We start from the raw sequence: 17,257 nt of genomic DNA on the forward strand, positions 1-17,257 counted from the left end.
TCACTGCTTAAATACCTTTATTACTTTAAAAAATTTATTTGGACATTGATAGCTCTGCAAAATACTTCTCCCATCCCAAACCCTCAAACCTTTTCCACATGTCCTCCCTAAAGAAACAAAATATTCACACTTTGCATCCATTCATATCTAATTTTTAAAAACATTTAAGATTCAAAATCAAATATTTTTTTCCCAGAACTTGTTAGTAATTTTAAACCACAATGCAACATACTTAATGGCATTTTTTTTTTTAAATTAGCTTATCAGACCATTTTATGAGAAAACAAAATCAATCCAAGGCCCTAAAGAACAGAAATCCCGTTTCTGAAAGCAAATGACATGGAAAGTCCCTTTGCTCCCCTGGAGTTTGTGGTTTCCACATCACCAACAGAACCAGCTCACAGATGGGACTTTCTACTTCATGTTGGGCACTGCTCAGGTACTTCTGGAAAGCCGGGACGTGTAAGAGGAGGGTGAGTGGGAAGAGAGGATTCTAGCGCAGAAGAGCGATGAGGCTGGGACCTCAGAATGGAAGCTTTCTGAGCAGTGCAGTAAGAACAGCCAAGTCCCACCTGTTGGCGGTATTGTTGGGGGCAGAGGAAGAGGGTAGAAAACCTGCAATCTGCACTAACTTCTGAATGATGAATACAAGTGTCAACCAAAAATATTGCACATAGTACCAGAGGCGGTTCTGGAAAGAACCTCCGTCTGCAGACGGAGAGGATCCCCAAAGTGCCTCCGGGAACTGAGCAAGAGAAAAGGAGCCGACGCGGACTGCATGGGCGTTACTGAGAAGGTGGGAAACAATCCCTTCCCGGGCCTCAATGGACAGGTTTTACGCGGACAAATCTTCCTCACGATGTGCCCAAAAGATCTAATGACAGTATCACTTCTTCATTTCCCCCAACTGGCACACTTCATTACGCAGCTAAAAAAGAAATCCTACACAGAACCCGGCCCATGTGGCTCGCTGAACACCATCGTTTGCAAACATCCTTTCCTGCCCACTCAACCAACCCACTGACCTCTCGGAGCCACCCGGAGGCCCTGACAAGTCAGACCTCCCTGCCAGTGTTCTGAGGAAGGCTGTATCCTTCCAGGAGCTTGCAAAATGCAGACTGTTTACGAGCACGGTGTGGGAGGTGAAATGGAAAGGCTCGTATTGTATGAAGAAAGCCAGTGCAGCCCTGCTGCCTCCTTTTCTCTTAGGTGACACCCGTCAGCTAAATTGAGCCTTCGTCGTCGCTGTAGCTCCTGAGCTACAGCGACCGTTGTCTCCTCGTTACTGTGCCTTCAGCTGGCTTTGCCAGACACACCCATTTGTTGCCTTCTGGAGTTTTAAAACCAAGAAAACATTTCTGACTCATCTCTGAGAATGGATGTGAATCATTTTTCCCCTAAAGTCACTGAAGCAACTTTTTAGGGCTGCATGGCCGTGGCCTGACTAGATGGTTTGGTCACACGTCTGTACAAAGCCTGAGGACTACACGTCCTAGATGTCCCAATGCTGACTGCTTCCCCACGCACTTCTCTTCTGAGGCTTCCCTAACGTTCAGTCTCAGTAACACACAGCCCACACACATGTTCAGAGCCGATGTGACTGCATGGGGGTTACTTAGTCCACACTTTTAATAACAGAAGACTCCCACCACTCATCTAGACCGAGGGCTTTGAGGTGTCTCCCGCCACCCATGATATACACGCCGCTCAGCTTGCTGCGCTCCAGTGAGTTATAATGCTGTCTTGTTGTTAAAGCTTTCCCTCTTGTACTGAGTCAGTCTCATAAACCACCAGAAAATGCCAATCACCCAAAGCCCTGCCTGTATCTGTGGTCCGCAACTGATGCCAATCTATTAAGCTTTTTAAACATTAAACAAAAACAAAAAGAAACACACACGCACACACACACGCACACACACACTTACTTTGGCACATGAGCCTTGAGTTATTTGAACGTGTTCATGTTCCCACCCCTCCCCCATCCCAACATTTCAGAGTCACTGTTTTAGGAGAATGACGGCCCCTTCTGCCTTATAGAAGAAGTCGCCACGAAGCACTGCTGTTCTGAGTAGCAAAAGGAGGAGGTACAAATGCTAAACTGGCCCCAAAAAGAGTTCTCATGTTTAGCACTGTAATTTATGCAATGCTGCAAAACTTCTGTACCAGGATGACTAGTTTCAAACTGCTGGTTGATTAAATATACATTTACATAGAGATATAGGTATAAAAATTACTAAGTCAACATTTGCTGTTTTCAATGTGAAAACGATAAAATGTAATTCTGAATATTTGTGCATTTGCCATAGGGTCCTTGTTAAAGGGACCATAAAAATAATTTTGTAATAAAAAAACTCTTTTTTTTTTTTTTTTTTTAAAGTTTAGTATTGCCCTCAAGTTCAAAAGTTTGGAGCAAACGTGCTGAGTAAGCAGGATCGGAATCTGTTCCTGCCAGGGATCTGGAAGCCTGAAATTTAGTGATCCCCGATGGCAGGCCCAGGGAACCTGCCAGTCACTGCCTAGCTTCGCGTGAACGTTACCGGGCTGGGCAGGGCCAGCCGACCCTGTGAGGCAATCAGCCTCCGCCTCACATTTCTGCGGTGGACGCTGCTACAGCTCACCCACTCCCTGCACAGAGCTCTGGGTGGCACACATGTGCTGGGGCGCTGCCTTTTCTTGAGCTACCAGACTAAGCAACTGGGGGGGTGGATGGGGACCACTGAGCACCAAGGCTGAGGGAGACCGGGGGCTGACCTACTCGGCTGGCGGCGGGATGGAGGAAGGAATGGGCATTTCAGTGACATGGAAGTTAGCTGTGCAGGAAGGAAAAGTGCATATAAGGTAGCTTAAAAACAGATTAAGACCAAACTGCCACAGAAAGGGAGGAAGAACGGAGAACGGAGACGGCCCCCTCCGCCTGCCCCACCGGCTGGCCACGCTCCTCTGATTCTGTGGGTTAACATTCATGCTTTCTGATGTGAGTCTGCTCATGAAGAAACAGGAACACAGGTTCTCCTGGTTCTGGCAGGTACACGATTTTCTTGGCAAAGTTCTTTTTTGCCAAGTTCAGATTTATTTGGTTGCTGTTCTGAACCACTGTCACCGGAATTCATAGATGGGTGCGCTGTGTTCAGGAACATGGGTTAGATTGAGCGACTGATACCTGCAATGGGGGGACACAAACAGAAGGCAGCAGTCTCAGCATCCTGACAACCAAAGCAAGGATGTTTGAAGCACCCCCCAACCAGAGCACCCGACAAACCACAGACTTGGACGGGAATGCAAATTCCTCTCAGACTTCTTCAGGTGAACTGAGTTTGGTTTGATGTCTATTGCTCTGGTGAATCCTCCGGAACTATACATACATGTTTTCAGGGCTTGTGTTCTAATCATGAAGCAACCCTAGCAGCACGTCTTATAACAGAGACTGAGGGAGCTGAGAGAAGTCACGGACTCAGCCCTGTGCTCACTCTCAGCCCGCTTCTCGCTCTGCCTTTGCTGTATAGCATTTCAGCTCCTTCTGGAACGTCAGTCAGGCTGTACGACCCTTCGAGTCTGTCTCATGGGTAACACAGGCCCATCCCAATGCCCCCAGAATCCAGAGAGAGCACGGAAAAGACAACTCCACAGCTAACCCTTGTTTTACCATCATTTTCCCGTTCTCGCTCCCTAAACATGCCTGGTCGGCTTGGAGAATGTTGGAGAACTCTAAGGTGGTGTTTGTGTTTCCCCACTGGCAGGTGCTCTGAGGAGTCCAGCAGATGAGGGAGAAGCAGAGGCCAGGGGCGATAACCCACAGGGACAATTAGAGTCGATGGTGTGGGTGTCAGCTCTCTCCTGACTTGTTCCACACAGGAGGGAGGAGGCGCACAGGGCAAAGCAGTTTCTTACCCCAAAAACCCACTAAGAAACGATTATGCATCAGCCATCAGAATATACAAATCAAAACCACTTCATACCCCCTAGAATCCTATAATTGTAAGGACATCACAACCAGTGTCGGGCAGGACATGGAGAAAGTGGGGAAACTGTAACCCTTATGCATTGCTGGTGGGAAACGCAAAATGGTGTAGCAGCTTTCTGGTGGTTCCTCAGAAAGTCAAAAACAGAATTACCGTATGACTCCACAATTCTACTCCTAGGTACCTGCCCACAGGAATTGAAAGCAAGAACTCAAACAGATACTTGTATGTCCATGTTCATAGCAGCATTATTCACAACAGCCAGAAGGTGAAAACCACCCAAGTGTCTATCGACTGATGAATGGATAAACGAAAGGTGGTCCGTATCCTTACAATTATTCAGCAATAATACATGGCTGAACCTTCAAAGCATGATGCTAAGATGCTAAGGGAATGAAGCCAGACACAAAGGCCACATAACGTATGAATCCATTTATACAAAACATCCAGAATAGGCAAATCTCTCTACATAGAAGGCCAATCAGTGGTGGTATAGGGTTGGGGGTGATGGCTAAGGGGGCACAGGGTTTCTTCCTGTGGTGATAAAAGTGTTCTAAAATTGATTGTGGTGACGGCTGCACAACTGTTAATATACTAAAGACCACTGAATTACATACTTTAAATGAGTGAATTGTATGCAAATTGTATCTCAATAAAGCTATTATGTAAAAAAGGATTATGAAAAGTTTCAAAAACTCCTCTGAAAATAGAACAGTTATTGAAACTCTAATAACTGGCTCTCAGAGGAGCTGGGACTACCCTGAGCCCGAGGGCACTGACCTGCAGATATCAGTTTGCTGCCACTGAACAAGAAATTTGAGTCGACTCAGGGTAGGATCTCTCACAAGTCACCAAAGTGTGAAAAATCTGAAAGGAAATAAGGTGTTTCTACATTCTAGAGGAAATCAGGTATTTTACGAGATGGTTCACCTTTCAGGTCTAACGAGGAGCTTGAAAAGCAGCGAGGAGGAGGGAGAGTCCCCACAAAGGTGAGAAAGCTAGCACTCGCAGTGGCTACTGGTCCTCCGCCTCGAACACAGGGCAGGACTGCCAACTCCCATGGGCCCCTAGGGCACCAGGCTGCGATCAAGTGCACATGGGACCAGTATCTAAGGAATGTGAGCACAGAATTAACAAGGCTGCTGACGACAAAATTCACACTGTCTGCAGCTGGATCTGACATTTTTGTTACTGGTTACATTTGGGCAGACTAAATACAAAACCAGCAAGACTGAGAGAAACATTGCTGAAAATACAGTCCTGTTTGAAAGCACTTAGCAGTGAGTTCCTTCAACTAGCAGTTCATTTTCATCCCATTTACTCTGCACTGTGGATGGGGATAAGCTCCTAGTGTGAGCAACTGAAACCACTTAAGGAGGCCCTGGGCATCCAAACAGAGCATGAAATCCAAGCAGAGCCAGGCAGACACATCCGCGAGGACGAAAGAGGGCTGGGACAGCAAGCCTCCGCCTGCCCCTGGGACCCCTTACCATTCTGAGCTCCTATGGTAATAGTAGCCCTCTATGGAGGCTGCCGACTTTTGGAAGCAGATGTAGTAGAACCCGGCAAAGGAAGCACCGCTGATGTCTTTGATCGTGTGGTCCGGGACCAGGAACTGCTCCTGCACAGATAAGGAAGGTAGGTCAGCGACGGCCACGCTCCAACCGTCTCTGGGCCTCCCTGTTGTCCTCCAGGTGGCTCTAAGGTCCCACCATAGCCCGGGCTTGCTGCATTCCGCTTGACCGTGGAGAGCAGACAGGGGCCACTGGAGCAGTCTACATACTAATGCAGGCAGCCGTGTCTTGAGCTCAGTGGGATCAGCAACTGAGATGGTACCACGGCCCACGCATCCATAAATGAATCAGTACCTCCCACCCACCTACCTGGCAGAGCCCACAGACAGAACGACCGAGGAAAAGTAAGTTTCTGCTCCACTGCAGGAACTGTCACTAGGTTCCTGATCACCTCTGGGACAGCGGGTCACCTCTGTTGGCCTGTGGATCATTCTGAGGGCAGCTCAATCACCAGCAGCCCCAGTAATACCCCCTTAAAAAGCTCTGCATCTCATCAAAAGCAGCCAGAATGGTCCTGTTCTCGATCAGGCCCCTTGCAAAGACAGGCAAGCTTGTTATCTCTGGTTGGAGCCAAGACATGAAAGGCCAGAGTCCCCCGGAGACAAGGTCAGAGGCCCCAGGGCCCAAGAGGTTACTACAAGCCCACAGGTGAGTCGCCCTGAGAAATTCTCTGGAGACAAAACGACTCCATTGCTTTTTGGATCCTAAGACACTCTCCGTCCCTTTCCTCAACTCTGAAATTATAGTTTTCAAAATGAGAACCTTACAAGATATGCCCTTTAAAGGTCACGTGGTTGGCTTGTCTCCCCCTCGATGGCTCAGAGGGGCAGGCGCAGCACCTGGCAGCTGTCTCCTGAAGGAGTGATGAGCTTCACTCCCCAAAACTATTAGCTTCACAAGGTAAAGGTTGGGCATGATTACTCTAAATGATGCGTCTATGTGAAAATCAGCAAGATTTTAAGATAAAACAGCTTTTCCCTACGGATTGGGAGTCAGGCTTGGAGGTGGGTGCATGTTCACAAAGTGATTTAACAAACTTGCTTCATGATTTTGCTATGCTGTGGTCACACACAGTAACTGCCGTGCTATCAAAGCAGGGAGCACAAATGACCTCTCAGCCGAACGCCAATCCACGGAGCGCAGCCAGATGGAGCTGTCTGAGGGCTGGTGAGTGGAAAACCTGAATTCCATTCCTGGTCCTTCATTTCCTGAGCTGGAGAGAACCAGATGAGCGGGGACTGCACTGAGCCCTGGGCAAAGATGTGGTGAGGGAACAGTCACTTAAATGGCATTTAGGCCTGTGGCTGAGAATAGGGGATAGAGGGTGGCTGAGTTCAAAGGGAGTCTGGTCCCCCCTGAATCCACAGAACACGGGGGCCAAGTCAAGCTGGGGTGGGGCACAGGAATTCTCGGGTGGGAGAAGACACACAGAGTGTGGAGGGTGCCCACCCTGGGCACAAATTCATGGGCTAACACTAAGAAGTTTAACCAGAGAGAAAGCGTCTGGGTGTCAGCAGGAAACCAGCGTGCCCGGAGCTGCGCCTGCCTTGTAGGAGTGTGTCGAGACTCAGCCAGGAAGACAAACTGGAAGCAGCACAGGACCCGGAGCCGGCCGTCGGAGGACCCCCCGGGGGCTTACCTTCCACCTCATGAAGACATAGTCGCCGTCCTTCAGCTCTGCATAGTCAAAGTCGTCGGAATTGAATGACTTTGCGTACTGATAAAATGCCAGAAACTTGCCCTGAAAGCAAAACACAGGGGAAGAGAATTGGTCCACAGAGGGAAAGGCTGGTGCCAGAGCGACCCTTCTGCGGCCAGGCGCCGTCACCTTCTCAGAGGCATGCCAGCTGGGGGTCGTGGCGCCGCGAGAGCAGCCAAGGCTGAGGCCTGGAAGAGCCTTCGGCCACCTGCACTGAAACAAGAGCCGGACTCCGGGGCAGAAGCCTGGACTCAGCTCCGGCACCACAGGCTACGCCTGCCTATGAGCACGGCCTGAGGAAAGGCCACAGGGTGGGGGCAGAGGCGACTCCAGGGGCCTTTGCTCAGGACACCTCACCAGACAGACAGGCCAGGATTAGTGAAAATATGCACGTAAGTACATCAACAGTAGAGGAAAGAGGCCTACAGAACACCTTAGAACCGGCCGCTGAGCCGAGGGGAAAGACGCTGACACAATACAGCGGCTTGGGGAAGCAGGAAATATATGGTTAAATTAAAAGAAAAGGACACTAGAAATAGGCTACAAAACTGTATCTTGTGATCCCAGTTTTGTAAAAAAAAAAAAAAAAAAAGCATAGCTACTCAAATGAGATTCAGGAAAAGCTAATACCTGTTTTAGCTTTAGGTGTTGTCATTATGGATAATTGTTTTAACTTTGGCTTTTTTTTTTGCAAATATTTTTAAAGCGTGTAATAATTTTATAAGAAAACATCTTAAATGTAAAAATAGGCTATAGAGATATTAAATCATAGAGTTTGGTACATACATTTTTAAAAATTCTAAATAGATTAAGTTTATGGACTCTTGATTTTATATACTGCCACGATACCAACTTTAAATACCACTCAGGAAAATTTGAGGGTGAAATACAATGTTTCTGAGTCCAGTTTACACTGGAAAAATGGTACCACAGGTGAAGTTTCTTAGACATTTCAATCCCTGACCAACAAGGGCACAATGCAGACCTCCAGGAGTCCCATGTGGGCACAGAGTCCTCCGGGGTCGGGGAAGTTACGGGAAAGGAGGACGGCAGTGGCGGCCAGGCCAGGACCGCTGCGGGAGGAGATGCCGCGGGCGCAGTTTCTTGTCCTACCACGCTAGCACGCCAGGGCCAAGGGTGGCCTTGAAGCCACCCCATTCTCACTCAAAATATTTCAATCCAGCCTAACAAAGACTAGAGTCCCAGATATTTTCCAGTGTTCTAATGGAAGACAATGAGAACCTCAGAGATGCTTTCCAGGTGTTTCATTCGCAGCCTATGTTGCTTAAAATTGAGGTTTCATAGGGCTTCAAAGACCTTGCTCTTTGCGGGACCAATTGAGACGGAAAACGAAGTTGAATGGGAGACAGACTGTGGTTTATTACAAGGAAGAACTTTCGCACTGGGACTGTCCAGAAGGGGAAGGAGCCACGTCATGAGGTGACGAGCCATACAGAAGAGTGGGCACTGGGCAAGGTGGGCCAACGGCGCCGAGGAGCCCTCCAACGCTGCTTCCTGACACTGGCACCGCTGCTGTCCACTCCAACCTTCTGGATTCTCAAGTCCTGTTCATTCTCTCGTATTACGGAGATACGAATAACTGTGTAAGTTTTAGTGTCTCTTTGCTACAATAGTCAAGACAAGTTAACTTTCAAAAAATGTTCTAAAAAGCTCAAGTTTAAATTTAATCGAGACTCAGCATTTGGCAGATGTTCCCTTCCTAACTCAAGAGAAAAACGGTAACAAGCACAGCAGCTAATCTACAGTGATGATAACTCAGATGAGGGTCTGCAGCAGCAGGAAGAGCATCCAAGGACTGCTGTGCAAACGGCCAGGTGTGGACGGCCATGGGGAGAACAGGAGTTCTCAACTCTCCACTACTGACACAAACAATCATTTCTGGTCGGCTTAGAGGGTGAGCACATTGGACTTCCTCAGTGTTAAACCTCAATTCCTCATTGCCACGGTCAGCTAAGCCCAAAGGCCATTACGATAGGTTGAGAAATGGATTTTTGAAGACACAAGGCTTGTGTGACAACTGAAGAAAAGATTCAAGGACAGTAAGTCTCAGTTGCCCTGAGTGTTCACTCTGGTGAACGAGAACACGCGCCACACCTGACCGTTAAGGGGGAGAGGCAGCATCCTGCCAGCGCTTACGTGTGGGCCTCACCTAGCGGGAGCCGGGATGACACAGCCACAGGGACAGGTTTCCAGGAACGGCATTCCCGCCTCACCCCTAAAGTCAGAGGCCACTGCTCTGCTCCACAGGGCTTCCCCAGGTACAGGAGATTAGAAAGGACAGTGGATAGGAGATGGACCAACAGAAAGGACAGGGAGACAGTGATGAGACCTTGAGGGCCACGTTCCTCAGCTCCCAGCGGTCCCTGGGGACCCAGAGCCATCAGACTTACTCACCCAGTGTTTCCGATCAACATCTTCATCCGCATCCCACTTTCGAGTTAAGAAAGGGTGTTTTTTGCTGATTATTTCTCCTTCAAAGAAGGTTGTAAGGGTTGGATACTCCTATGGTAAAAACCGAAATATCAAAACAAGATGTTGAAGGGGAGTCTTAACCTTTTACAAAGGAAAAAAAATCAACCTTGTATAACTTCTTCCCAACACTGAAAAAATCATCACACTGCCAACCAACAATCCAAACCCGAGTCAGGCTGGGCGATTTGCCAACGGCTGTGGAGAGAACCTGAAGTGAAGGTGCCCAGAGAGTGTGTGTGTGTGGTGAAGTGGGGGTGAGGGGAGGCGCTTGGTTTGGGGACTTTGCCAGAAGCAGAGAACCTTTCTTTGATTTCGCTTGCTATGTGTTGATGGCTCAAAAAAGAATTTGGACGATTCCCACAAGTAAATTCTGAATATTCCAGCATATAAAGCAGATGGTAACTAAGTGGATTGTACTTCCCAAGGAAAACCCCCAAAGAGGCTCCAAAATAGCCCTCACAGCTAAGTCTCCCTCAAGTCATGGGCTGGCCCACTTGTTCTCACACTGGCTCACTGCTTTGTCTCTTTTACACCAATTCTTCAAGTTTCCAGGGGTGGATTTTTTGTAGCTACCTTGATAATACTAGATACATTTAATTCTATCATATAAACGAAGACGATTTATACCAGGAAAATATATGTAAATCAAATCTGCAATGGGAAATCACAACCATAAAAAAATTCTGCTGGGGCCGGCCCAGTGGCTCAGGCGGTTAGAGCTCCGTGCTCCTAACTCCAAAGGCTGCTGGTTCGATTCCCACATGGGCCAGTGGGCTCTCAACTACAAGGTTGCCAGTTCAATCCTTCGAGTCCCACAAGGGATGGTGGGCTCTGCCCCCTGCAACTAAAATTGAACACGGCACCTTGAGCTGAGCTGCCTCCCGGATGGCTCAGTTGTTGGTTGGAGCGCGGGCTCTCAATCACAAGGTTGCCGGTTCGAATCCCACAAGGGATGGTGGGCTGTGCCCCCTGCAACTAGCAATGGCAACTGGACCTGGAGCTGAGCTGCGCCCTCCACAACTAAGATTGAAAGAACAACAACTTGAAGCTGAACAGAGCCCTCCACAACTAAAATTGAAAGGACAACAACTTGACTTGGAGAAAAGTCCTGGAAGTGCACACTGTTCCCCAATAAAGTCCTGTTCCCCTTCCCCAATAAAATCTTAAAAAAAAAAAAAAAATTCTGCTGGAAAAAATAAATAAGCTGTCACCGTGAGTGCTTAGAATACTCGTGTTAATTTTCTTTGCTACTTGTTCATTTGCTAATAAAGGAGGTACCAAATCAACAGAAGCAAACTGAATGCTATTAAGTCTGTCATTTCTCTGCATTTGTAAAAACCCATCCACCCCTCAGCCCAGCCTGCCAAGCCCCCGGTGTTTCTCAGGAGCAAGGGGATGATGGCCGTGCCTGGCAGCCCACCTAGGGTCCTAATGTCCCTGGAACCACAGACGTCCCACTTTCTCCTTCAGATCCTCTGTAAGCCCCTCTTGTTCTGCATCAAACATCTACACGTTTAAAATAAGTCCATCCTGATGGCTTTGCCTCTTCCCCCAGCTCTGACTGCCACGTGGCTCGTGTTCCTGAGACGCTGCTGCACAGGCTCAGCGGCTGCCAGGAGACAGCATGGCCGCCACTGCGCTGTGACGGAAGGGGCCTGTGTCACGACACACCACTGGGCATCCTTCTGTTCCCTCAACAGTGAACTTTCAAATATTATAAATTTAACATCCCCCCAAACCACAACCTCTCACCCCAACACTGTGGCGGGGTTCCTCATGCAGATATTTATACATAGAGTGAAGAAATGAAAGAGGAGAAAAATTTCTACATGGAAACCTGATTTTAATGGTACAAATTATATTAATCTGTTTTAGGAAAGACTACTAAGGAAAAAGGTTCTGCGTAAGTTAGCACCTGACTTGAGATTTTAAATTAAAATACTGATTTTTCTGAGTTTTGAACTTGAATATATTTTTTAAAACTTCCATAAAAGAGTGAAGAAAATGATAAAGTGGTCCTGTTATGTGACACAAAGATAATACTTACAAGTATAGTTCAAATCATTTGTTTTCCTAATGAATTCTACACTGATTTTTCTGTAAAAACATTTTAGGCAGTATATCAGGGTGACTACAAGGTACCCCCAAACTCAGAGAATTAAATAAAATACATAATGAATGAGAGTCAATATGTACAGATGTCCCCAAGAAGATAAAACATCGCGCAGTGCAGGAATAGGAAATTCAAGCACCTGATTACAGCCAAATTGGTGGTAATTCACTGTCAGCAGAAAGAGGGACATCAGGAAAACGAGTGAGAGGGAGAGGCAGAGCCAGCACGCCCCACTCTCCCCACAGGCGTGAGTTTCTTATGGTGGGCTGCCTGTTGCCAGGCACTGAAGTTGTCCAACCCACTTCCCTAACCGATTCCAGGCTCACCGAAAACTGTCAGGTGATGGGTTTGGCTTTCCATGTACACTTGCCTTCTGGGGGATCAACATTCAATTGGCCACTAAGGCACAGAGAACTTCTGGAACATGCATGGAATTTGTTTTATAAATCTGTAAACTAAGCACTGTTTATACATTGAACTCTTGTGAGTTTGGTTAGTATGGCCTGTCTCCCTAGTTCTAAGCAAGTTGAGCAAAACCTCAGTGGGAGCTTCCAAGCCCCTCCAAACTGGTCTAGTGAGTGAGTGGAGAATCTGACAAGACTCCCCCAAGACTGGGGTCCCCCCAGGCCCTGTGCTGGCCGACAGCCAGGGGCCTCCCCAGGATGGTCCCTCTCCCTACTGGTGGCTGGCTCAGAATTACAAAGAGAGTGTTATTTGACACCCGTTCTTTACAATTCTGGGATTTCATTTCCAGGAGGCACACAGGCCTTAAAGCTGTGCTTGTTTGTGAATGTGAGGCAGCTAAGAGGCAAACTAGCTCCAATTTAATTGTTAATCCCATATTGCAAACACGAGGAAGATTATAACTAAAACCCAAACTATTTAAATAGTTTTATTAAAATAAACTATATACTTTAGACTTTAACAGCTATAAATGGAAAAGCAAACAAAAATGAATAACTTTTATATTACAATCATTTAAAGAATGATTGGTATAAAATCATTCAAAGAATCATCACCCTTTTCTGCATTTACCAATTATCTACAGTGACCATGTATTAGATTATAATTTTAAAAGTTACTAAGTTGCACAATACGGGGCCTATACTAAAAGTCAATGAATTGTACGTTTTAAATGGGTAAATTGTACGGTATTTGAACTATAATCTCAGTCAAGTACTAAAAACGTATTAAAAAAGAAGAATTCAAAGAACCGTGAAGGTGAGCAGGACTCAGGAAGCTCAGCGCCTGTGTCACCAACGCCTCCTCCGCGCTGTAAGCCAGCCCTGCTTGGCCTGGAGCAGAGCACTGGGAGGGGGCTGCGTGCTCCACAGGCCCTCCAGGAGCAGGTGGGACGGACGGGCCAGGAGGGTGGCGTCCGGTTCCGGCCCAGAGCTGAAGTTCCCTGGGGGGAACCTCCAAGGAACAGCCGCACCAGCACCTCCTCAGGGAGCCGAGCGTGTAGGACTCAGAGGCCCTTCCCTTCCGTGGGGTTACTTGCTCCTGACAGACGTTCCTAGCATTTCTGTACCATTTGGGGAGTTTTAAGGCTACTTTACCATCTCTGTGCAGCTTCCCATGACCAGAATGACTGATTTTAGGGTCGGCATTAAATAGTCCACTTCACAAACCTTCCTGGTTTTCTTAAGAAGCTAAATGTTTATGTTCTGTACTCAATTAATAAATACATTTGGCTGCCTAAGAGGTGAGTATATTCTATTTACTACATGTTTTCTGCTACCACATTCAAAGGGTAGCGCTCCTCATTTGCTACCACTTCCTATCACTGCTTGACGGGTAAGTTTCCAGAGGTGACGGAGAGATCACCGTTTGTCTCAACAACAAACTTCATGGGAAATTCTCAACCACAATGCCAGTAGAGAAGCAGGAGACCCAACATGGAATCAAAGAGGCAGAAACGAGTGTTTCCAGGCTGAGGAGCACCACCGCCTTGTGAGCGCCCACATTGCATCACACTGTCGCCTGCCCTGCTCTCCCATTATTTGCTCCCCACTGGGACAGGCCCCGGAGCAGACAGAACAGGTGCTTTTCATTCGCCTTTTACAGATGAGGAAACTGCAGGGAAACTAAAGGTCAGGGAACCAGCGAGCGCCAGAGCCAGAAGGTCACCCAGCCCTTGCCGGCTCCAGGAGCCATTCCCAAACACCGCTGCCCGTGAAGAACGTGAGCACTGCCGAGACCCACACGCACGGAGCCGAGGCCTCGCTGTGGAGTCAGGCGGCCCCTGCAGCGCCCGCTTCCTCAGCGTCGCGTCACCAGTGGGAAAGAAAGGGTGCGCTTTCTTCTCTCTACATTCCCGGGGGTTCTGAGGTTTACAAAGTTGGTTCAAAGGAAGGAACACGCTCTACATTTACACAGCAGCTACTTCTGTTAGAAACTGGACGGTCACTGCTTATTACTCCAGTGAACTGCTCGTAAGGGACACAAAGAACTTCAAAGGCCTCGTTTCTCCAAGGATTGATGCTTATCTCAGAAACTGTTATACTTACAGTGAGGGTGGCGACTATAGTCCTACTATGTATTTCTTTTTCTCAAAAAGGATTAAAAATGAAATCAATAGTATTGGTCCTGTTATGATTTATTTATAAACTTTAAAGATTTGAGAATCTGTATACTTCCAAGCAGGACACATCAACACTGCCTGCTTTATGTTGACCACTACAAAAACAACTTAGAAACGGCACTTTAATCAAGCCTCAGCCGAGAACGCCTGCGCTTGCAGTGAGAGGCTGCTGAGGGCGGCCCTCTTTCCGGCTGGAGCTCACCTAAATGAGCGCTTACCTCGGTAAGGCCTTTAATCCTCAGGTACCCGCACAGGTAAGAGTTCCCCGTGTCCACGTGCTGGAAAGAAAGGACACAGCCTCGTTACAAAGAGGAGCCACCAGCAGACAAGCTGGAAGTGCTTCAGAAAGCCACGTGTCCAGCAGTCAGAGGCACCTTGGCGCCTCACAGCGTCAGGGGGGCCTGGAGGTCGGTGCGAGGCCAGCACAGCCCGGGGCTCACTGGCCTCAGGCCTTCGTGAATCTTCTCCATCCACGTGCCTGTTCAGATGAAGCAAACTGATCGCAGGACCCTCTTAACTTCCTTCAGCTGAATATCTTAAGACTGAAGTCCCTTTCGGGGACAGCAAACCCACTCCAACCTTATTTCTGTCTTCAACCCCTGTCTCCCATTGGTCTGCAGACCAGGCCTGCATTTCCACCTGGGCACGTGCTGTTATCCCTACCCTGGGCTTCATCTGCTCTCTCATGTCTTTCCGGCCTATGGCCGTCTCCACGTTGCTCAGTCACTGGTCTAGCAAGTCCCCTCCTCCTATGTTATTACACTAAGCACCATCCTGCATTATTTCTTCAGGAGATAGGCAGAATATTCAGGAAAGGAATGTTTCAAAGACTTTTGTGATATAAATTTCAGTTCCAAACCAGAATGCTGACCCCAAATCAGAACACATTGTGAATGCTTGCTCTGCCCATTTCACGTAAGGGTGCTTGTATTTCTTGATGAAAAGAGGAGCCTAAAATAAACAGGGGTAACAAGAGTAGATTTTGAGGTTTAGCAGCCACCAATTACTGGTTGCTGAGACACTGCTGGCTGTCCATCCAACAGCCAATTTCCTACTTTTCCATGCTGGCAAGGCCCCTATCTTGTTCTTGCACCTACCGTGGCCCCACAAGACCTGGTCAACCCTGATGGCTCCAATGCAAACAGGTGCCCCCGCCCCCTTGTGAGTTATTGGGTTAGGGGTGAGTGACCCAGTTCTGTCCAGGTAGACGTGTGGATAAGTCTCCTGGGTGCTTCTGGGAAAGAGCCTGGCTTTTGAAGAGGCTCTTTTCCTGCCCCTGGTGGTGGCAGTATCTGCACCCAATGCCCAGTCCAGTGGCAGCCATCTCGAGATCACGAGGCCAGGAAATGCCAAGGATGGCAGCACAGAGAGATGGAAAGAAATGGGCCCCTCAATGAGCCAATCTGGAACCAAGCCACTTCTCAACTTATTGTAATGTGAGATAGTGGATTCACGTATTCTTTAAGCTATTTTGAAATGGGTATGGTTACTTGCAGCTGAACGAATACTAAGGGTGCATTTTACCCCAATCTACAAAGGCTCATCCCGAATAGGCAGATTTTCAGATTTCATGACAACTGGATTTATCTACAAAATAAACCCCTGGAATTAAAGTAAAACCCAGTACAATGGTGCTGTAGCACATTGAGATTTTAATGTTAAGTGAGATCTCATTTTAAGAAACTAGCAAAGTTTTGTGGAATTTATCAGATTTGGGGAGTCAACTACTTCAATTACACCATAAATCTACTATTAAGGCAATCCTCAGAAACTGCAATGAGCGCCGCAGCCAGACGGGGTCAGCACCAAGCACAGGGGGCCGGGCAGCTCAGGCGCCCCCCCACTTGGTGCTGGTGACAAAGGTGTTCCACCTGAAAACTGCCAAAGCACTTTAAATACCCTCATTTGCTGACCTTGGCATTGGACGTTGCCTAAGCAGCTGATCAGCACTAACATCGTTCAGCAAAGAACTTTCATTAAAGGGTACACAGCTCTAAGCTGAGGCCTTACATTTCATGTACGCAATTCTCACTGAATTCAGTATAGTCTGGGCTTTCACAGCCACTGGAAAGGGTATCAGGTGGCAAGAATACTTGCTAATAAGATTAAAACTTGACTGTAAATTAGCGAACATTTTGCGTGCATTACCACACGCTCAGGAATCAGAATTTCAGTTTGGCCTCCATTCAACCATTCGGCCCAAACTGATCTTGATGACGGTTGGTGAATCAAATACCCCACAATGCAGAGCGCTTTAACCAAACGACAGGCCAGCATCTCAATGAGAATGACAGCAAGGCACATGTTCCGCAGGTCTCACAGCACAGCTGTGCCCAACAGCTGCTCTTTCTAATATTCCTTTCACAGTGACCCTCACTTTACTCTTGGCTTCTTGGACGGCAGACGACAAGGAGAACAGCCACAACAACAACAACAACAACAACAACAAACCCAGTCAGAATCTCACAGAGTTTGAGGAACTTTTTAAACTGGAATCTCAAAATAGGAAAATGCTCCGAAGAGCCACGGAAAGCTGTGCCCCACCACTGGTCATTAGGGAAATTCAAATCCAAACCACAATGAGGTGCCACTTCACCCCCACTAGGATGGCGACACTAAAAAAGACAGACAACAGCAAGTGTTGACAAGGACGTAGAAAAATTGTTAACACTCACATACTGCGGTGTCTGATTCCATTTGTATGAAATGTCCAAAATAAGCAAATCTTAGAAAAAAAATTAGTAGTTGCTTAGGTTGGAGGGGAGTCACAGCTACGGACTATGTGGTTTCTTTTCAGGGTGATGAAAATCAGATTGCAGTGACAGTTACTCAGCT

General features: G+C 47.6%; 1 protein-coding gene across 1 annotated transcript in view; it reads right to left on the reverse strand.

The window, feature by feature from the left end:
• GID4 (GID complex subunit 4 homolog) overlaps positions 1-17,257 on the reverse strand; it is a 20,388-nt gene continuing 3,131 nt past the window's right edge. The window contains 5 exon segments of the mRNA XM_019753765.2: positions 1-3,160; positions 5,450-5,580; positions 7,173-7,274; positions 9,648-9,755; positions 14,641-14,700. Coding sequence (XP_019609324.2) covers positions 3,097-3,160; positions 5,450-5,580; positions 7,173-7,274; positions 9,648-9,755; positions 14,641-14,700 — 465 coding nt within the window. The 3' untranslated portion in view covers positions 1-3,096.

The sequence above is a fragment of the Rhinolophus sinicus genome, linkage group LG15, assembly GCF_036562045.2.
Source record: "Rhinolophus sinicus isolate RSC01 linkage group LG15, ASM3656204v1, whole genome shotgun sequence".
In the NCBI taxonomy this organism is placed as follows: Eukaryota; Metazoa; Chordata; class Mammalia; order Chiroptera; family Rhinolophidae; genus Rhinolophus; species Rhinolophus sinicus.